The sequence below is a fragment of the Chamaea fasciata genome, unplaced genomic scaffold, assembly GCF_029207755.1.
Source record: "Chamaea fasciata isolate MVZ Bird 193981 ecotype frontalis unplaced genomic scaffold, bChaFas1.0.hap1 SCAF_6, whole genome shotgun sequence".
NCBI lineage: Eukaryota > Metazoa > Chordata > Aves > Passeriformes > Sylviidae > Chamaea > Chamaea fasciata.
Genome location: NW_027094091.1, coordinates 786,967 through 808,282, shown reverse-complemented (window position 1 = coordinate 808,282; position 21,316 = coordinate 786,967). Strand labels below are relative to the sequence as shown.

The 21,316-nt window shown below is 58.0% G+C and overlaps 1 protein-coding gene across 3 annotated transcripts in view; it reads right to left on the bottom strand.

Moving 5' to 3' along the window:
- Positions 1-712: 712 nt before the first annotated feature.
- The window catches only part of RAB11FIP5 (RAB11 family interacting protein 5), a 42,905-nt gene continuing 22,301 nt past the window's right edge, over positions 713-21,316 (bottom strand). Inside the window, exons 4-6 of one of the 3 annotated variants that reach the window (XM_066185110.1) lie at positions 12,896-15,271; positions 7,189-7,375; positions 713-6,287 (exon numbers count right to left, since the gene is read on the bottom strand). In XM_066185110.1, coding sequence (XP_066041207.1) covers positions 6,075-6,287; positions 7,189-7,375; positions 12,896-15,271 — 2,776 coding nt within the window. In that variant the 3' untranslated portion in view covers positions 713-6,074. The remainder of the gene's footprint in view (positions 6,288-7,188; positions 7,376-12,895; positions 15,272-21,316) is intronic. The other 2 variants (XM_066185111.1, XM_066185112.1) reach the window with 2 other exon arrangements.

Genomic DNA, 21,316 nt, shown 5'->3' with positions numbered 1-21,316 from the left:
TCCAATTTCCAGCCCAGTTCTCCCAGTGACTGCCCCAGTTGGTCCGGGCTGCCTTTGCTGGGATGGATCCCCTTTCCCAGGGGCACAGCTCGGCACCCCAAACATTTCCCCCCCCCGAGCCGTGCAGGGTTAATGTGATCCCCCCAGACAGGTGCCGAGCTCCACGGGGGCTCCATCCAGCAGGAGGGAAAACAAACCGGGATTAGAGCTGGGGAAGCTCCTCTGAGGGAGCAGCAGAGTCATTTACAGCGGCTTAAGGGGAGTTAATTTTCTCGAAGGAAAAGGATTGAATGGAGAGAGAAGAGGGAGCTGGGAAGGAAAAGGGCTGAGCGGTGGAGGGCGGGAGGGATGGGGGAAGAGGAACTGCAGGAGGAGTCGGGATCAGTGCAAAGGGCAGGAGGAACATCACAGTTCCTGGGAGCACCGATGGAGCCAAGTCCTTTCTCCTGTTCCTTTTCCTTTTCCCTTCTCCCCTTCTCCCCTTCTCCCCTTCTCCCCTTCTCCCCCTTTTCCCCCTTTTCCCCCTTTTCCCCCTTTTCCCCCTTTTCCCCCTTTTCCCCCTTTTCCCCCTTTTTCCCCCTTTTCCGCCTTTTCCCCCTTTTCCCCCTTTCCTTCCGTCTCTGCCCTCCTCAGCTGCTGATTTCCCCCAAATCCGCAGGAATGCAGCACCAACCCCGACCCTCCTGCTGTGCCGAGAGAATCCTGGAATTGTTCAGGTTGGAAAATCCCCCTGAGATCATCCATCCCGACCATCCCCAGCGTTGCCACCACTGCCCCGTGTCCCCAAGTGCCACATGCACGGGGAGTGAAATCCCTCAGGGATTGGGACTCCAGCCCTGCCCTGGGCAGCTGTGCCACGGCTGGACAAACCTTTCCAGGAAAGGAACATTCCCAAAATCCACCCTGACTCCAGCTCACACCAATCCCAGCCACACTCCGAGGATGTTGAGGGCACAAAACAAGAACCCTGGAAGAATCCTGGACCCCTCACGTGGCCCACAGCTGAGGCAGGAGCAGCATTTGGGGAGGAACTCGAGGTTTCTGCAGCGTTCCCACTGCACAGCACTCGGGGACTGTCAGGGCAGGTGGAAAAGCTGCTGGAGGAGTTGGACACCCTCCTCCTCCTCCTCCTCCTCCTGCAGCAAACAAACAGAAATGTCACTCAGTGTCCAGGCGCCGTCAGCACAGACGCTGTTGTCAATGAATCAGAAGTGTCTAGGAACAGCTTGAACAACTTTTATTTTTTTTTCTTTTTTTTTTCCTCTTTAAAGTGCTTAAAACGTAAATAACAAGCTCTTTATAAACATTAGTCGCAACTCTTAAAACATGAGACACACAGAACCCACTTCCTGCGGACGTGAGGAACAGGGAAACCAACAACTCCGAAAAACCCCGAGGCTTCTCCCACCTGGGGATGGTTTTTTTTCCCAGGTTTTTAACCCCAAACACGGTGGTTCCTTCCCAGACAGAGTCTGGCTCACACCGGAGAATCCACAATCCTTCAGGTTTGTTCCCATTTGAGGATAAACCTTGGTGGCTCTCCTGGCTCACACGTGGACCAGGAGGACCAGGCAAGGGGAAAAGAAATCAGTGGCCAAAAAGTTCTCGAGAAGCAAAAAAAAAACCCAGCTGTGGGCTGACAGCAAAGGCAGAGCACAGCACCCCGCTGCAGCCTCGAGGAACAGCTCGAGCGTGGAAAAACAAACTCCAGGAGAAAGGCGAAACCACAGGGAATTGTTACGGCTGTGCTTAAAACACAACAGGGAGAAGCTGCTGCTGGCCCAGAAAACCTTTGGGGTGTGCAGGGCTCAGCAGAGAGGGACAGAGCTCAGAGCACGGCCAGGAACACGGAGCAGGAACGCTGCTCCTGCCCCTGGGATCCCAAATAAACCACCAAACAGGGAGATTCAGTCACTGAACACGGAGATAAATCCCGTGGCTCAGAGCATGGCCAGGAACACGGAGCAGGAACGCTGCTCCTGCCCCTGGGATCCCAAATAAACCACCGATCAGGGAGATTCAGTCACTGAACACGGAGATAAATCCCGAACGGGCAACATGAGAACATTTCCCCACTTCTCCTCCTCATCCCCTCCCTCTCTGAGGAAGCTTTTAGGTCCTCAAAACCATTCCCTTGGGAATGTGGAGTTTAACTCCACTCCAGAGCTGCTGGGCTGCTCTTACTCACGGAACAAAAACTGCGTGGGGAGGGGAGGGGAAAACCACATTTTCAGCACGGCGGGGTGGGGAAGCAGAACAGAGACAGGAGGACCTGTAAGACACCTTTCCCAAACTGCTCCAGCACACCCTGGCTCCTGGAGATGGCAGGGATTGCTGCAGACAGGACATGAGGGAACACAGCTGCTGGAAAGGCAGGAGATGAGGAATAATACTGCTGGAAAGGCTGGAGATGAGGGAACACAACTGCTGGAAAGGGAGGAGATGAGGGATAATACTGCTGGAAAGGCTGGAGATGAGGGATAATACTGCTGGAAAGGCAGGGAGTGAGGGAACAGAACAGGAGTTCTTGGAAAGGCTGGAGATGAGGGAACAGGAATCACTGGAGGCAGGAGATGAGGGAATAGAACAGGTACTGCTGTAAACAGCAGACATGGAAGCACCCGTTGCTGAAAAGGCAGAGGAGGGAATAGAACAGGAATTGCTGGAAAGGCAGGAGATGAGGGAATTCTTGGGAAGGCAGGAGGTGGAAGGAGCAGGTATTGCTGGAAATGGGAGATATGGAAGCACCTATTGCTGGAAAGGCAGGAGATGAGGGAATAGAACAGGAATTGCTGGAAAGGCTGGAGATGTCGAAGCACCTATTGCTGGAAAGGCAGGAGATGAGGGAATAGAACAGGAATTGCTGGAAAGGCAGGAGATGAGGGAACAGGTTTTCTTGGAAAGGCACGAGATGGAAGCAGCAGGTATTGCTGGAAATGGGAGATATGGGAGCACTCATTGCTGGAAAGGCAGGAGATGAGGGGATAAAACAGAAATTGCTGGAAAGGCACGAGGTGAGGGAATGGAACAGGAATGGCTGGAAAGGCAGGAGATATGGAAACACCTACTGCTGGAAAGGCAGGAGATGAGGAAGTGGAACAGGTATGGCTGGAAAGGCTGAAGATGTCAAAGCACCTACTGAAAAGGCAGCAAAGGAGGCAACAGGTATTGCTGGAAACAAGAGACGAGGGAACAGAACAGGTACTGCTAAAACCAGGAGATGTGGGAGCACTTACGGCTAGAAAGGCAGAGGAAGGAGGAACAGGCATCCCTGGAGAGGCAGGAAAGGAGGGAACAGGTATTGCTGGAAATGGGAGATATGGAAACACCCATTGCTGGAAAGGCAGGAGATGAGGGAATTCTTGGAAAGGGAGGACATGGAGAGAGCAGGTATTGCTGCAAATGGGAGATTTTTGAAGCACCGATTGCTGGAAAGGCAGGACATGAGGGAACAGAACGGGAATTCTCGGAAAGGCAGGAGATGAGGGAATGGAACAGGCATGGCTGGAAACAGGAGATGAGGAAGCACCTCTTGCTGGAAAGGCAGGACATGAGGGAACAGGTATCCCTGGAAAGGCAGGAGGTGAGGGAATAGAACAGGTATTGCTAAGAACAGATGTGGAAGCACCTACTGCTGGCAAGGCAGGAGATGTGGAAGCACCTATTGCTGCAAAGGCAGGAGATGTGGAAGCACCTATTGCTGCAAAGGCAGGAGATGTGGAAGCATTTATTGCTGCAAAGGCAGATGTGGGAGCATTTATTGCTGCAAAGGCAGATGTGGAAGCATTTATTGCTGCAAAGGCAGGAGATGTGGAAGCACCTATTGCTGGCAGGGCTGCACACCTGGTACAACCTGCTGAGCTCTGAGAGTAACTTTTGAAATTCAAGTGCAAAACATTGAGGCTTTTGGAGCAAAACAAGGCAGAGCTGACTAAGGCAGAGGGGGGCTGAGGGAGGCGGTGAGACACGACGGGAGAGGAGGGAAGGAGGTGCCGTGGGATCCAGATAAACATTGGCACTTGCGTGGGGAGCACCAGCACCCATCCCCGCAGGGGCTCGGGGCCAACGACAGGATGTTTGTGTGCTCCGGGAGCCACCGAGGGGCCCTGGCTCCCGTGGGAGGTGTTAATGCCCTCCGGAGGAATTCCTCTCCCTTTTCCCAGCACTCACTCCTGGGGATTCATTGCCAGTGCCTGCAGCTCCCGGGGACACAGGTGGGGCACACAGAGAGGGGCTGGGGCTGCCAGCCCACGGGGTGTGACCCTACAGGCTCCTGGCACTTTCTGAAATGGGAGAAACACCTTCCCCTGGGCATCCCATCCCACCGCAGAAACACGGAGGGAGGAGCAGCGCAAACCCTCAGGTGTTTCCCAGGAGAGGAGTGAGAGGTTCATGGCTTCAAATCCTCCTCCTGGAGCAGTGGCCCAAGGCTTGGACAGGCCCAGAGCTCCTTTCCTCCTGCCCCAACACTGTGTCCAGCTGCGTTTTATCTTGGAATCTTTCTCTTCCCTGCCCTGGCAGCTCCTGATCTCAGCCTCCACTTCTCCTGAGCTGCTGTGCACAACTCCTGGGAGTGCCCGGGGCTCCTGCACAGGTGGTGGGGAGGTTCTGCTGCCCGTGGGTACACGATTAACTCCCTTTTCTTGGCTGAGAAGGAAAATGGAGGAGGAACCTGCCCCAGGCAGGTTGTGTGGGACCGAGAAGGGGATTTCAGAGCCTTTTTGGGGATAGGAAACTGCTACTGGCCTGTGGCAAAAGGCACCATTCTTCAAAGTCCTGGTCTATATTGAAGCAAGTAAAGAGGAGAGCAGGGAGGTTTTAGAAGAGCCCAGAAACTTTGGGAGATAGAGAGGAGGGAGAAGAAGCCTTTCATGCGGAAATCCCACTCCAACTGCCCCCTCTGCCTGCACAGGAACTTTCTCCAGCCAAAATCCCGGCAGGATGAGGGAGGGGATGATATCCCTCCTCTCCCCTGTCACAGCACCTCCAAATCAATCAGTGCAGGCAGGTAAATGAGAGCCCTTGGGGTGGTCACGGAGGGCTCAGCAGTGGCCAGAGCTGCCCCACTGGCCCTGAGGCTGATCCCAGGGTGTGGATGTGCTCAGGGGGGGCAGGCTGGGCTCTGCCCTGGCTGGATTTGGGAACTGTGGGCTGTGCCAGGAGTGTTTGGGGTGCCTGACCCCGCAGGGGCCCTGCAGAGGGGTCAGAGCCCCCAGGCCTCACTCTGGGGGCATTTTCCTGCTGTGCTGGAACACACAAGGCAGGGGCAGGGCAGGGTAGGTGTGAGCAGCCATTCCTGGGAATCCTGAGTGGAAATTCCACGTGGATTCTGCCCTCCTCAGTCCCTCCAGGGCACACCAGCCCCGTGCTGCCTGGGGGATGCAGAGGAGCTCCTGCTGCACTCCAGGGGCACGGTCCCACCATCCCTTTCCCACATTCCCAGTCCAGCCGTGAGGGACCCAGGCAGTGTCACTGGTGCTGTGACAGGCCCAGTGTGGGTCTGACACCGCCCCAGGTGCCCAAACCGTGGCACTGTCCCTTTGGGGAGCATCTCCCTGTGCTCAGGGACGGGCACAAACCGGAGGTGGCTCTTCACCCTTCCCTGGGGGTAACTGGGGCAGGAGGGGAAGGGGCGTCCCACAGGCTCTGGTCAGGAGCTAGCGGAGCCTCACTGGGTCTGGGTGTCCCCAGTGTCACCCAGCAGCCAGGGGACACCACCTCGGAGGAGAGAGAGGAGGAGGAGGAGTTTGGGAAGAGGAGCAGCAGCAGGATGAAGTCACGGGGAGACGGTTTCCAGCTCTCAGATGTCCACGGGTCACTTAAAGCTCTGGCAGGAGGAGGAGGAGGAGGAGTGCCCGGGGAGGCGCCTGCCTCGTGGGGAGGGCTCTGCTCCTCCCCATAGGGTGCTGGGTGACGACCCTACAGCTCCCTGGAGCCGAGCTGGGGCAAGCTTGGGCTGGGAAGGAGCAGAGAACCCTCCTAAGGGTGGAGGAGGCCCCGGGTGAGAGGAGGGAGTGCGGGGGCGTTGGCAGCGTGGTCATTAGCGGGGCACAGCTCTGCTGCCCTGGGGGGGCTCAGGGGGCCTGGCCCCCGCCCAGGGGGATCTGCAGCAGCGTGGGGGACTGCTCCATGATGCGCACCAGCAGCTGGTCGATGTAGTTCTCCAGTTCCTGGATGTGCTCCTCCTTCTTGCTCAGCTCGCCCTCCTTCTGCAGCAGCAGCTGGATCAGCTCGTCGTGGGTCAGGTGGTAATACTTGGCTGACTGGTCCAGCTGGGCAGGGTCCTGCTGGGAACCAAGAGGGGCGTTCAGGGGCTGGAATTAAAACCTCTGCTCCTGGTGATGTTTGCAGGATGCAGCACAAGCGTGCGCTCCTACTTCCCATGCTTGTCTTTCCAAAGTGGAGAGGCAGGAGCGGCACAGGGGGACCCCGCAGAGTGCTCATAAAGCACCGGCTGAACTCCCTGCAGCACCCACAAGCTTCTAAAAGCAGTGGGGTTGTGCTTGTCCTTCACTCAGGTGAACCCCAGCAGCGTTTTCCACGTGACACTGGGGAGGCAAAGGGACTGGGAGGGGACAAAGGGATGGAGGAGTCACCCTCAGTGTCCTCAGAGGTGTCACAGGTGCTTTGCTGGCTCAGACACACCAGTTTGGTGTACAGCCAGGTCAGCAAAGCTCCAGGAAGGACCTTCCCCCTGCCAGGATTAGGAACCCTGCAGAGGAGCTACTACACCTCTCACCTGCCATATCTCATGGTGTCCCCAGGTTGGACACGGGGGCTTGGAGCACCCTGGAATGGTGGGAGGTCTCCTTGCCCATGTGTCCTGGATTGGGGCAAATTTGGGAGAAAACCTCCAAATGGGGTCCCTCCAGAACAGCAAATTCAAGCAGAGTCACCCCAGGGCACCACGGCAGGGGTGGCACTGGATGGGCTCTGAGGTCCCTCCCATCCCAACCCATCCCATGTTCCTACAAGCAGGGATTCACTCCCACACTGCACAGCCACAGCCCCAAACCAAAGCAGGCGATGGGGTGAGCAGGTGCACAGCCTGTGGCTTCGTGGGACAAGAGCAACCAGAGGCCTGGGTGCACACACACCCCATGGCAGGAGCCTGCCACCACCAGCAGCAGCAGCACACCTGGAGCAGCTCTGGCACAGCCTCACCTCGGGGCAGGCTCCTCCCTTTACCTTGGGGTCGCATTTGTCCGGGTGGGCGGCCGGGGCCAGGGGCTGGACGCTGCTCGTGGCCACCATCTTCAGCCTCTCCAGGCCATTGCTCAGCGCCGAGCTCAGGCTGGCCCTGGGCTGCTGCTGCTGCTGCTTCCTGTCGCTGGAGCCCTCCTGCACAGCACTCAGGGGCTTCACGGGGTGGGGGCTGCGGGGAACAAGGGGGGACAATCAGCACCCCCGGCCGCTCGCTCTCCCTGGGGCTGTGCAGGGACGGCAGCACCCAGTACAACCTGAACCCTGACGGCTGTGCTGCCCAGAGCTCTCCTGCTCCGAGGACAGCCAGCAGGGCAGGGCAGAGCCCGTGGAGCTGTTCCTGCTCAGCCAGGAGATAAGGAGCCCCAGCACAGGTGTCTGGCTGAGACACCCACACCTGCCCTGCCCATCCTCACTGGGGTCACAGCTCCCAGGGTTTCAAACCCGGCTCCAGTGTGGCCAGAGGCTGCTGCATCCGCTGCCCAGAGCAGCTTTCTGCTGCCCAGGGACCCCCAGGTTAGTCTGGGGCCACCACTGATGCTCCAGCACAAGAGCTGAGTGTCACCTGCTTGAAAGCCACCGCAGAATTTGTCCCCCTCGACGAGGCCAAAAGGAGGGTGAGGAGCCAGTTAAGGCGGAATGACACTCTCATTTATTTTTGCCTCACTTTTGACTTTTGTTCTGGGCTTGAGCAAAGTCCAGCTCCTTCTCAGCATGATGGAAAGAGAAGTGACCTGATGCTCCCTCCCTGCAAGGAGCAGGCACAGCCGTGCACCATCCTCGAGACGGAAACATCCAAACAACCATCCATTGGGGTGGGAACATCCATCCTCTGGCATGGGAACATCCAAATCTCCATCCATTGGGATGGGAAAATCCAAACAGCCATCCGCTGGGATGGGAACATCCAAAGATCCATCCATTGGGATGGAAACGTCCAAACCTCCATCCATTGGGATGGAAACATCCAAAGATCCATCCATTGGGATGGAAACATCCAAACCTCCATCCGTTGGGATGGAAACATCCAAACATCCATCCCTGGGATGGAAACATCCAAACATCCATCCATTGGGATAGGAACATCCCAACATCCATCCTCGGGATGGAAACATCCAAACATCCATCCATTGGGATGGGAACATCCAAAGACCCATCCATTGGGATGGAAACGTCCAAACATCCATCCTCTGGCATGGGAACACCCAAACTTCCATCCATTGGGATGGGAACATCCCAACATCCATCCTCAAGATGGGAACATCCAAACATCCATCCACTGGGATGGAAACATCCAAACCTCCACCTGGGATCTCAGCAAAGCTCGGGATGATGGGCTGTCTCACTGGTGACAACCCCACCAGCTGTGTGTCCCAGCGGTGCTGTGTCCTCGTGCCTCGTCCGCGGTGATAGGATCAGGACACACCAAGGATGTGGAAATCCTCTTCAGCCACGATGGTGCCTCCTGCTGCCCATGTGCTGGGAGGGGACAGTCCATGTGCCGGCAGCCACCAAGCTGCCCCAACAAGCCAAAGGATCAGCTCCTCCCGAGGGGCAGCACAGGGGCAGCTCCGATCTCTTCCCTCTGGTGCCCAAGGACAGGCCTGGGGAAGGGCTGGAGCTGTGCCAGGGGAGGTTTAGGATGGATTTCAGGGAAAGGCTCCTGATCCAGAGGGTGCTGGGCACTGCCCAGGCTCCCCAGGGAATGGGCACATTCCCAACTCTGCCAGAGCTCCAGGAGCCTTTGGACAGCCCTGCCAGGGGTGCCCAGGGTGGGACTGTTGGGGGTCTGTGCAGGGACAGGATGATCCCTGTGGGTCTCTCCCAGCTCTGGACACTGTGACTCTCTGATCCCCTGGCAGAGCTGTCCAAGCACATGGACAGAGCCCAGGATCCTGGAAAGGATGGAGAGGGATCCCACAGGTGGAGTCACTGACAGTGCCAGGGGCTGGAGGAGTTGCTGCTCTGCACATGAGGCTCCACACTGCCCACTGGGACTAAACCCTACAGGAGCTACAACCACCAGGACACTGCAGGAGAAGGGAGAGAGGGCTGGGGGAGCCACCAGGGCTGCTCATCACAGCCAGGCCTGAGCCCCAAATGTCACTGTCACACCCCCACAGCCAGCACAGAAGCTATGACCAGAGCATGGCTAGGAACCTCCCTGGGACCAAGCTGGCCTGGGAAGCCAGTGGGAATGCTTGGATGTGTTTGAAAACAGGGATAATCCCACCCAGGTGTGGTCACAGGCAGCTGCCAGCCCCATGGCAAGTGGGAACAGTCACTGCTGCAGGGCTGGAAAAGGTACTTTGGAAAAGAAATCATTATCCTGCTGCTTCCCACTGAGGGCTCTGCCTCCTCCGTTTGTCTCCGGGAGGATCCAAGAGCTGGAGACGTTCCTCGAGCTGTGTTTGTCCTGGGATGGTGGCACCAGGTCCTTCCAGGGATGCTCCACACCTCCCAGACAGGCCTGAAGTCCTGGTGGACCTGCCAAGGAGCTGGGCCAGTTTCCTCTCCTGGTCCATGAACATCAACCCGAGTGCGGAATGAGCTGCTCACAGGCTCCTAATCCAGAGCTGCATCCCAAGTGGATCTGAGTCATGATGGAGCTTAAGGCCAAGGTGGAACATCTCAGGGTGACACTGGCCCAGCCCTGTCCCCCTCTCTGAGCCAGCCTTGCCCTGTCCCAGCTTTCACCAGCGCTTCCAAGGTCACTGCAGAGCACAGGGCAAAACCAGGAGCACTTCCCTCAGCAACTCCCAAAGGAAACCTGTGAATGTTCATGAAAATGCTCCTCACACAGAACCAGACAGCAGAGGACAAATCCCTGGGAATGGCTCTCCCATGGCCCAGCTGCTGTGCCTGGAGCACCACACAGCAGCCACGGGCCAGCTCTCCATGGAGAAAGGCTCTAGAGGAGGAATGGGAATGGCTGGGCTCGGGATCAGCTCCCCCAGGCCTGGCCCTGGCTGTGCCAGGCCACAATCCCAGCTCCAGGGGCTCCACCAGGACCACCAGGGTGAGGTGACCTAACCTGAGACCTCGTTTTCAGAATGCTGTGACTCCCTGCACTCCTGACACGAGGGGGGCACAGCCTGTGCCACCACCTCGGCACCTGTGACATCCCCACTGCTGTCACCTGCACCTGCCACAAGATGCTGGGCCAGCCCCAAGGCAGGGGCAGGAGCTGCACAGCTGCTGGATTCCAGTGCAGGAGCTGCACAGCTGCTGGATTCCAGGGGAGGGGCAGGAGCCGCACAGCTGCTGGATTCCAGGGGAGGGGCAGGAGCCGCACAGCTGCTGGATTCCAGGGGAGGGGCAGGAGCCGCACAGCTGCTGGATTCCAGGGGAGGGGCAGGAGCCGCACAGCTGCTGGATTCCAAGGGAGGAGCAGGAGCTGCACAGCTGCTGGATTCCAAGGGAGGAGCAGGAGCTGCACAGCTGCTGGATTCCAAGGGAGGAGCAGGAGCTGCACAGCTGCTGGATTCCAGTGCAGGAGCTGCACAGCTGCTGGATTCCAAGGGAGGGGCAGGAGCCGCACAGCTGCTGGATTCCAGTGCAGGATCTGCACAGCTGCTGGATTCCAAGGGAGGAGCAGGAGCTGCACAGCTGCTGGATTCCAAGGGAGGGGCAGGAGCTGCACAGCTGCCAGGCTCGTCCCAGCAGCGGAGCTCCCAAGGCACAGTCCCAGGCTGTCCCTGGGGTCCCTCCTGTCCCAGGGATGCGACACCTTCCCAGCAGTGAAGGCACCATCCTGCCCTCTCCCCAGGAGCAGCACAGGGCCCTCCACACACCTGGGAGTTGCAGCTGATGCTCCCTTGCCCCAGCAGCCACACAAGATGACCAAAGAGCCTCTGGCCACTTGGGAAGGGGCCATGGGACCCCAGTCCCAGTTTCCAGCTTTCCTGAGGAGGCACTGAACCCCCTCACCTCAAACCCTCACCAGGTACCTGCTCCCCTTCACCTGCAGACACTTCTGTCCCAGCCAGGACTTAAAGCCCATTCCAAGCCTGAAGTCTTTCCTCTTTCCTTCCACCTTTTTTCCTACCATCTTCCCCTCATCAATGTGCCTCTGGCCATTCCAACAGGAGATGATCCTGGGAAGGGAAGCGTGGCCATGAGGATTGGGAAAAGATCCCTTCCAGTCTTCCTCCCTCACCCTGGGACAGTTATCATATCTCCCCAGAGGCCTCAGGAGCTCTTCAGAGGTTCTTCAGTCACAGCAAGTATCCGAAATGTGCTGGAGGCACCCGAGCAGGGAAGTTCCAGGACCTCCTGACCATGTCACGACAGAAGGCAGCACTGATAACCAGGATATCCAGCTCTTGGATCCCATTCCATGCCAGGAGCCTGGATGGATGCACAGGCAAGGCTGGGGATGACCACGAGCAGGCACTACCAGCACAGAGATTCCTGCACTCCCCTCACTGCCTCAGTTATCCCGTTGGGATGGCAGGACACTTCTCTTTCCATGAAACGCAACAAAATTCATGTTTCTGTGCAGCATCTCTGCAAATTTTCAAGAAGGCTATCTGCTGGAGGATGAATAATCCAATTAAAAATGATTGGAGGACCTGGCCTAAATAGGAAGAAAAAAAATCATCCGACAGACCCAGGCAGATGCTGGCCTTTGCTCCAGAGATGACTTTGCACCTCACGCTCAACCCAAGGAGAGCTGCCCTTGTGGAAGGGCTGGAGCTCAGTGAGTCCTGCTGGTCCCATCTTCCCTCCTTTCCTCAGAGCCACAACCACTCCTGCTCCTGGGGCAAGGTGGGATTTTACCATCTCAGTGCCCCTAGGAAGCTCCATGTGCCTCAGGATCAGTGAGGCTGATCAATAAATCCCTGCTGGAGCTTGGGAAATCAGTTTGGGAAATCGGGCAGGCAGAGCCCAGGCAGGCCAGGGGAAGGAGAACCAGGACAATGAGATGGACTGAAGGACACAGGGCAAGACTCCATGCCCTGAACTCACCAGCTTTGCTTCAGGGCGTTTGTACAGAGCCAGGATTGACCTGGGAGGAGGAGCAGCCCCTTCTTTCCACCCTTCCCATCCCCCTCAGCCTCAAGGCTAAATCCCACTTGCTTCATCACCAACGGGCATGTCGGCAGGAGGGAGGGGAGAAGGGCATTTTGCCCTGGTGAGAAAACTCTCTTTTTCTTTGGCTACGGAGAGAAGGAGGTTCTCAGTACCCAACGGGCACTTGAAAGGAAAAGCAGCCAAAGCTGAATGGATGGCAAGGGCAGGGGCAGCAGCTGTGCACATGCCATGAGGGAGCTCAGGAGAGCAGAAACAGCCACAAGCTCTCCTGGCAGGCACGGGAAAAGGCATTTCTTCTGCAAGCACGGGGAAGATGATGGGAGCCAAAACCAGCGCCAAGTGAAACGTGGGTCCAGTTCTGAATTTCCAGCTGGGGCAGGCCGTGGGTGCACGGAACCCTTTGCCCTGGCCAGGGGACACACGGGACACCGGAGGCCATTCCCCTCAGGATCCCAGAGAGCCCAGGCTCCCAGCAGCTCGGGCTGGGGCTCTCTGCGACCAGGGGAAGGTGAGAGAAGGAGGAGCTGCAGCACTGAGCGGAGCAGCCTCCTTGGAGTGAGCCCAGCTGGCCGGAGAGCAGAAGGGGCCAGGGCTCAGCTCTCCCACACACACACACACACACACAAAACCCTTTGCCTTTCCCCGCAGTGCTCACCTGGTCGTCTGCTGGCACAGGGGCTTCTCAGCCGGCCGTGTCTCCCTGGGCAGAACCGGGAGCGCTGAAGCTTGAGCATCCCCGGGCTGCGGGCGGGGCCGGGCGGCGGCGGGGCGGGCGGGGACCCCCGCGGGGCTCCGGGGGAGGCCACACGGCTCGGGGTTAGTGGCAGCCACGAGGAAAGGGGTGGAGAAGGCCAGGGGCTGGCTGGCATGCAGGGGGGTAGCGTTAGTGGGCTGCAAGCCGTGCCCGGGGGCTTCCTCCTGCAGGCTGAGGAAGCTGAAGTCGGCCCGCTCAAGCTTTTCGGGCAGCACAGCTTGGACGGGGAGAGGGGCTGGGGGCTTCTCCACGAAGGGGTTGCTCGGGGAGTTGGGGCTCAGCGACAGGGTAAAGGGATTCCTCAAGGCTGAAGCTCCCTGTGTGTGCCTCTCCTCTGCCCTATCTGGCTTCCAGAAATCGGCTTTCTTGAAGTCTATCCTGCTCTCTGCCGAGTGCCCCTGGGGCTCCTCGCTGGTGCTGCCCTGCTCTGCCTCCTCGGGAGGGGCACAGGGCTCGGGCTGCTCTCCTGCTCGCCCCTCACCATCCTGGGATGGGCTCTCCCCACGTTCTGACCTTTGGCGCTGTGGCTGTGGATGCCCAGCTGCCTCTTGTTCTTCCAGAGCCGTCCAGCTGGCCGGCTGGCCCAGGTCTAGCTTGGAAGGTGGGTTTAGTCCTGAAATACTGAGCTCCTCGGGGAAGAGCTCCTGTTTGGAGGCCATTTCCCACTTGGCACTGTCTGTGGCCCCCCGTATCTGAGGGGATAAACGGGGCTGGCTCCAGCTCTCCTCAGCACCCGACTGCTCCAGTCCGTCCAGGGAGAACTTGGATGCGCAAGTCTCAAACTGTTCGGCCACATCTGTCTCGTTCATCTCTGCTGGCTGCTCCCCCACAGAGGTGTCCCCTGTCCCCGAGGCAGCTGCTGAGTCCACAGCGGCAGCTCTGGCACCCTCGGGCGCTGGGAACTCGCTCCCGGCTTCAGCGGCTCCCGCTCTCGATTTGGGCAGGCTGGGGGGTGCTGGCACCGAGGGCTCGCTGCTCCCACGGCTCCTTGGCAATTCCACCTCTGCTCTCGGGCCCTCTGAGTCCTCCCCTAGCTCCTGCTTGCCTGGCTGGGTGCCACCAGGCTCCCCCTCCTCGCCGTCCCCCGCAGCCCCCGCGGCCGCGAACCACCGGGGGGGTTTGGGGGGCGGCACCGGCGGGCCGGGCACGGGCTCCTGGTGGCCTTGGGGACCTGCCCACGGGGACAGCACCACGTGCCTCTCCCGGATGTCAGAGCTGAGCCTCAGGAGGCCGTCGCTGGCCTGGAGCCTCATGCTGGCCTGCAGCCTGTACACGGAGCTGCGGATGTCCACGGCGCCCTCCTGGGCGCCCCCGGGCTCGGCGCCCGCCTCGGGGAACCTCCGCGGTGCCACCCGCGGGGGCACGGCCACCACGGTGCTGCCGGGCAGGGCCTCGGGGGACAATGAGCTCCTGGGTAACACGCGGCTGGAGGCGCGGGACGAGCCCTGGGCTTCGAAGGTGCCCTCGGCCAGGAAGGGCGGGCGCGGGCCGAAGGTGGCCTCGCGCTCCTCGGCCGCGCTGGGGGTGCTCTCGGAGGGGTCAGCGGCGGTTTCCGTGGCTATGGTCATCCAACCGTTTGTCCCTGCACTGCACGAGTCCTCCTCACCACTGTCCCCTTCCTCCCTAGCGCTACTGGCAGCGCTCAGCGCCGTTGACGCCTCTTTGTCCCCGGGGTTGCCCGAGGCAAACGCGGCTGTCCAGACCGTGGGCGTGCTGCTTTTCCTCCTCCCGGCCATGGAGCCCGCAGACACGGGGCTCAGCACGTCCTCGATCACCGTGGCCTCCTGGGTGGTGCTCACCAGGTTGGCCCCCACGTCTAAAGTGGAGAAATTCGTCCAAGAGCGGAGAGCTGCAGGGATTTCGGCGCCGACGGGCGACTCGGCCTCCTCAAACACCTTGGAGCCCTTCTGGCAGGGCGGCTCGGCTGAGCTCTCCGCGGGGCCGGCTCTGTCGGGGTCGTCAATGAAAGCCATGCCCTCTGCTGCCACCGAGGCAAACGAGGTCTCCTTCTTCCTCTCCGGTTTGAGCCTGCTGGTGGCAAAGGCATCGAAGGTATCGTCCCACTCCGAGGGCGCCGGGGGGACGGCGGGGTCGGTGTCGGCAGGAGGGAGCTCTCCCGGCGCTGGGGGGGTGGTTTCGGGCACGGGGACACCAACGCTTTGGGCTGGAGACTCCCTCTCGGGGTCTGCCTGCCTTGGGGAGGCAGAGGGCCCGCAATCCTCAGAGGAATAAAAGCTCCCAGCGACCTCTGGCGCAGCACGCGGCCCAGGCGGGAAACTAGAGAGAAAGTGAGTAGGTGAAGGAGAATTTAGTACCTGGTCAGCGAGGAGCTCCTCAAAGAAGGGATTGCTCTGCAGGGAGTTGAGGAATGGGTTGGTGGGGGACAAGCATCCGGCCTGGCTGTCTCCAGGAGCGGCAGCGAGGTTAGAGCTGGGCATGCTAGCGGGGCGGGCAGCAGGGCACGGGGCAGGGGAGCAGGGAGCAGAATGAGAAGGAGCATCTGAGCTGGTTTCTACCTGAGGAGACACTTCCAGGCTGTGGAGGGAAGACAGAACAGTCCTCCTGGTTAATGCTGTGACAGAGCTGCAAGCACACACCACACACACCACAAACTCCAAGCAGCGCCATGACCAAACCCATGCCTGGCTCTTGTTAGGCAGAGCAATGATTATGGAGTCGAGGCGTGGAAAGGACATGCACGACACACAGGAAGGGGCAGCCCTGCTCCCAGGACACTCCTCCACATTCCCCTGTCTGCCTCAGGAGCCAGAGAGGTTTTCCCACCTCCTGCAGCCCCCAGGACTGGCTCGGTAAGTTTGTCCCGGTGCTGGTGGCACCACCCAGGGCAGGTGGAGCACGAGGAGCTGCCCGGGCTCCTGCATCAGGGTTACAGGGTCACTGCGTGCCTGAACCACTCCAGGCACACACAGGAGCCTTTCCCAGCTCGCCCCAGTGCCTCCTCACTGGTTTGTCAGCATGACCAGCATGGGAGCGCGCACGGAGCTCGCGCTTGCACAGGAGAGAGGGACAGGGCTGAGGAACAAGAGCCCAGCAGGAAGGAACACGTGGCCAGGACAGGGCCCTGGCCCCACTCTGGACTCTGCCCCGCCTCCCACATGCCCCTTGCCACGTCACTTCTGCCAGAGATCACTGAAACCCCACGGGGGATCCCAAGGTGGGAGGCATTCAGCACACCTGGAATTCAGAATCTCACCCCAAGTGAGGCTGAGAGCGCCCTGCTGCCTGTTCAGGCAGGGCCGAGGGACCTTTCTTTGGGATTTCCTCGATCTTCCTTTGGGAACAACTCCAGCAATGTGGAGTCACCACCCCGAGGAGGCTCACCAGGCTCAGAGGTTTTCACAGCACAGAGGGGGAGTGTGGAATGGACACCCCACGTCCACCTGGTGCTCCCACTGCCCTGCTCCCTCCTCCTGGGCCCATCCCCTTGACTCACCCCTGGGAGGAGCAATCCCATCCCCAGGACAGGATTGGGGCCCTGCCCCATCACAGATCCCATGGGATTGGTGCCTCCTGCAGCAGCTGAGCTCCAGAGAGTTCCCCTCTTGGCTGGGGAGAGATATGGGCATGGATCAGGCAGCTCTGGGCACACCAACGTTTAAGAAGGAGGAATAAATTCATTCCTTTGCCAAGGTGCCCAGGGTCTGTCCAGCCCTGGGGTTACACCCTGGGATTTCCCTCCCCAGCTGCTTGGGGGGATTGCAGGTGGCACTGCAGGATCACAGAGTTGCTGGGACAACTATTTCCACGTTACTGTGCATCCACCAAACGCCTCCGACACGCATTTTAAAGCACAAAATGCCATCTTGAGGCAAAAGCTGACGCTGGGGATAGTGCAGCTGGTCGGTCCCAAAGCAGGGAGGGCGCTGGGCTGGCACCACCTGGGCCCAGGAGTGATGTCCCCACCATGGGGACCCGCTGCTCCCACTCCTGGCAGCTCCACAGCCCCTCTGAGCACCTCCTTGGAAAGGTGCCCACTGAAGCCATCCATGCCACCAAAGTCCCCCGTCCCAGTTTGGGGACAGGGAACGCTCCCAGTGCACAACCAGCTCCGCTCCCGCACCCACGGGACACCACTGAAGTGACCTGGTGACCCAAGGACACAGAAAAGCCTCTTCATCCTCACTCAGAGCTGCAGCTCCCTTTTTGGGGCACACACAGCTCGTGGCTGCCCTCTCCTGCTATCACCAAGCAGCGGTGGTGGCCGTGCCCAGCCTGGTCCCTGCCCTGCTCCCTTGTCCTCTGCTGCTTCTGCAGGGAGGAACAGCCAGGAAGGCAGCCCACAGCTGCAGCCCAGCCCCTCCCAGGGGTTTGGGGCTCTGGGTGAGCACAGAAAATCTCCAGAAGTTTTGGGAGAAGCTGATGGGACCCTGAGGCACAAACCACTCCTGACTGGCAGCTCCAGGGAAACCTCTCCTGGCATTCCCAGCCTGGAGTTCAGCAGAGGGTTGGACCTTTTTCCCTAATCCTCCTCGAATTTAAGCTGCCCAGAAGAGAACGGCTGCTCAATACCTGACCACTCAGCTGGACGAGTTCACAACATCCACAATTAGATTTCGACAGGGCAAAGCATGGCAAATTTTCCTTCCCAGCTGGGAAGAGCAGGTGACAGGGGAAGGTGACAAGGGAAGGTGACAAGGGCCCTGCCCCACCTCTGCCTGTCCCGCTGGCACTCATTCCATGTTTTGCATCCTTTGTGCTGAGTAAGAGCAGCCAGGGCCTGATCCAGCTCTGCTGGGCTCCAGCTCTAAAAGGCTGCCGAGCATTAATCAGCTGCAGGCTCCTAACGAGCCCTGGCTGCTAATGACCATCCCAGCTGCCAGAAGGGGAGTGGGGGAAATTCCCTCCTCAGGGGTGGCTGATGCAGGAGCTGGAATTGCATCAGGTGCAGGAACAGCTTCAAGGCCTCCTCAAACCCCCCGAGATGATCCTGGCTTCATTCCCCAAGTCATCATGGAATGGTTTGGGTTGGAAGGGGCCTTAGGGATCATCCCATTCCACCCCTGCCATGGGCAGGGACAATTCCCACTGTCCCAGGTGGATCCAATGTCCATCCTGGCCTTGGGCATTCCCAGGGATCCAGGGGCAGCCCCAGCACGTGTGGGAATTCCAGCCCAGCCCCTCCCCACCCTCCCAGGCAGGAATTGCTGCCCAAGATCCCAGCCCAATGTCCCCTTTCCCAGTGGCATCCATTCCCTGTGTCCTGTCCCTCCAGGCCTTGTCCCTCCAATTCTTCTGGACTTTACAAGGGCTGGACCTGCAGATATTGGCTAAATATATAAAGACAGAAATTGAATCCATCTTTGTTGGATTCTCGTTTTCCTCCTTCAACTCCACTGTGGAAATTTCCTTTCTGCTTCTCAACCCCATTCCCACCGGGGTTTGTTCAGGGGCTCTTGGCTCTTCAAACTCCAGGCAGAAGAAATCATGGAATGTTTAGGTTGGAAAAGCCCTCTAAGACCACCAAGTCCAACCACTCCCTGCACTGCCAAGGCCAGCCTGTCCCCAGGTGTCACATCCACAGGGCTTTAAAAGCCCTCCAGGGATGGGAGCTCCACCCCAGCCCTGTGCCAGGGCTGGACAAAACCTTTACAGGCAGGAATTTCCCCAATATTTCCCAACCTGACCTTCCCCTGGACCAGCCTGAGACTGTTCGAGAATCTGTGACTTCCCAGTGGGATTTCAAATCGCAGCGTCACCGTCATTCCTTGGAAAAGCCTACCTGAATTATTGAGTACTAAAAAGAGAGAACAAAGAAATTCTAGGCTTTTCGAGGTGTTGTAGCAAGTAGGAGACTTGTCTCTGCGCTGTGCTCGGCTTTGCCTTTGTTTTTGTATTATTTTCTTCCTTTATTAAACCCCTTTTGATTTTTCAAGCCACACTCGATCGTGTTGTGTCGCTAATTGATTTTTTGCCACTGGTCCCTCAGGGGTGTGGGTTAAACCCACAGGATGAACATCCCACCAGCCTGGAGCCTTGCTCTGCCCCCCCCCCCCCAAAAAAAAAAAAAATCCCCTTTCCCGTTTTTCCCCGAGGAAGGAAGCTCTCCCTGAAGGATTCCTCTAGAGGGAAACCTTCCCTTGCAGCAGCCCGATGGAAGCAGCTCTTTGCAGCACTGAAACGCTGACTCACCCTCCTCCTCCTCCTCCCTCTCCTCCTTCTCCTCCCCTTCCCAGCACACGGCTCTGCCAGCCAAAATAAATCTCGGGTACCTTCCTGCCCTCATTTATTTGTTTGGCAGCACTTCACAGACGCCTTTGAGCCTCGCAGCAATAATAATAAAAAAAAAAAAAATAAAGGAAATAAAATATTGCTGAGCAAACCCCTGATGGAAAAAAAGACTATTGGAAACAGCTTGTTCAACGCAGGGAGGTTTCTCCCTAAGGATCCCAGCCTGGATTTCAGGCTGAGGGCAGAGCTCTGCAGTGCCCAGCCTGGCTGCAGGAGGCTGGGGGGACTCTGCACCACCGGGAGAAAACGGCACACGCGCTGGAAAAAGCAGCGGTTTGGGAAGGGCAGGGATGAATCCAGCCCTGAGGTGCTGAAGCTCAAGTGGAAAATCCCTCCGAGCAGGGCTGGATGCGGGGATGTGTCGTGCCCTGCCACTCCCCAACTGCTTTTGGCCCCGTTTTCCCCATTTTCAGGGCTGCCTTGGGTGGAAAAGCAGCAGGATGGAGGTGCTGGAGCATCCTGCAGCAGCTTCAGAGCTGGCAGGGATCAGGAATTTCCTGCCACCGGCAGGAGCAGGGCTGGCACAGCAGGAATTGTGCAGGAAGGGCTCGGGAAGAGCAGCAGCCCAGGACCTTTTTGTACAAGGTGGGAGCACCAGAAGGGAAGGAGTGAGGGAATGTATTTTAAATAGGAATTCCAGAGGTGGAAGGAGTGGATTTCTCTCTAATAAATCACCGAGGATAATCTATAAATTATCTATAGTAATTATCTGTGCAGTAATAACCACTTGGCTCTTCCCTTGGGCCTCACCTGTCCATCAGCCCCAGTCAAATGGACAAATCTTCCTTTACAGACATCTGCCCTCAAAACCACTTGAAATTTTAAAAAATTAATTTTTAAATAATTTGAATTATTTTTAGGATAATTTAATATTTAATAATAAAATAACAATAATTTATTATTCAAATTATTGTTATAATAATTTAATTATTTTTTAAAAAATCATTTAAAGAAGAGGAGAAATCTGGGCAGTAGGAACCCAGGGAGATGCAAACTCCAAGCCCCAATTCCCGCTTTCAGGAGAGGGAGTGGGGGCTGTGCTTTTCCTGGGAGGTTCCAAAGCACCTCAGGGCTCAGCTCTGGACCCAGCCCCCCATCCTGCCTGGTGCCCATGCCAGGGAAATGCAGGCTCAGCAGCACAAGGAGCCATTTCCCAGCCTTGCAGGCTCCTCACACTGATCCCACTCCTTCCCCGGGGCTGCTCCAAGGAATCCACACGGTTTCACATCGTGGCCTTCATCTCCCTCTTCCTCAAACCCTGCAGCTTTCCCAGGCTCTGCTCTGGGTCCTGCTGGCTTTTGGAGGGGCTGCCACAACCACATCCATGCTCCATCCCAAGGACTGGCCAAGGACTCTGCTCCAAGCATTCCAAACCTTCCTCCCATTCCCAGCACTAAGGAAAGGCAGTTATCAGGAGCTCACGAGGAGCAGGGAGGAGCTGAGCCAATATCTGGCCAAGGGGATGGGCTCTGGGAAGGGGCTTGAAGGTGGAAATGGAACTGATGGCCCGGTTTTTACAGGGCAGAGCACAGTTCCCTTTCTCTCCTGTTGCCAGGCCTAAGATGCAGCCCCCGTTTTATCATCAGGATTCTCCACAGGAAGCAGGAGCTGCAGAGCTCTGATAACGTTGGAGGAAACCCTGGGAACATTTAAAGGATTGTTTTAGCCCCAGGCTTTGCCTCAAATAAACCTGCTGAGCTTCTTCCTTACATACAACCCTTCACGCACTGACCTTCAAAACAACAAACCCCAACCAGGCTTTGATTCGGCCTCCAAAGAGCAAACAGCATCTTCCCACTGCTCCCATCCCCTCCAGAATCAAAGCCGGCAGCTCCCAGGGATTAGCAAAGCCAGGGATGATGAGCAGAGCCTTTGGGAGCTGAGAAGACCCGGGGAAAACGGGGTGTAAATAAGGGCTGAGGGCAGAAATGCCCAGTTCTCTCCCCAGTGAGAGCACGGACAGGTTTGCAGAGCCAGCTCCCCACACTTACGGCTCAGCAAAACCCACCCAGCACATGACGAAACCCTTTTCTCATAAAGCTCCAGACAAACCCAGCCCAAAGGCAGCAGCTC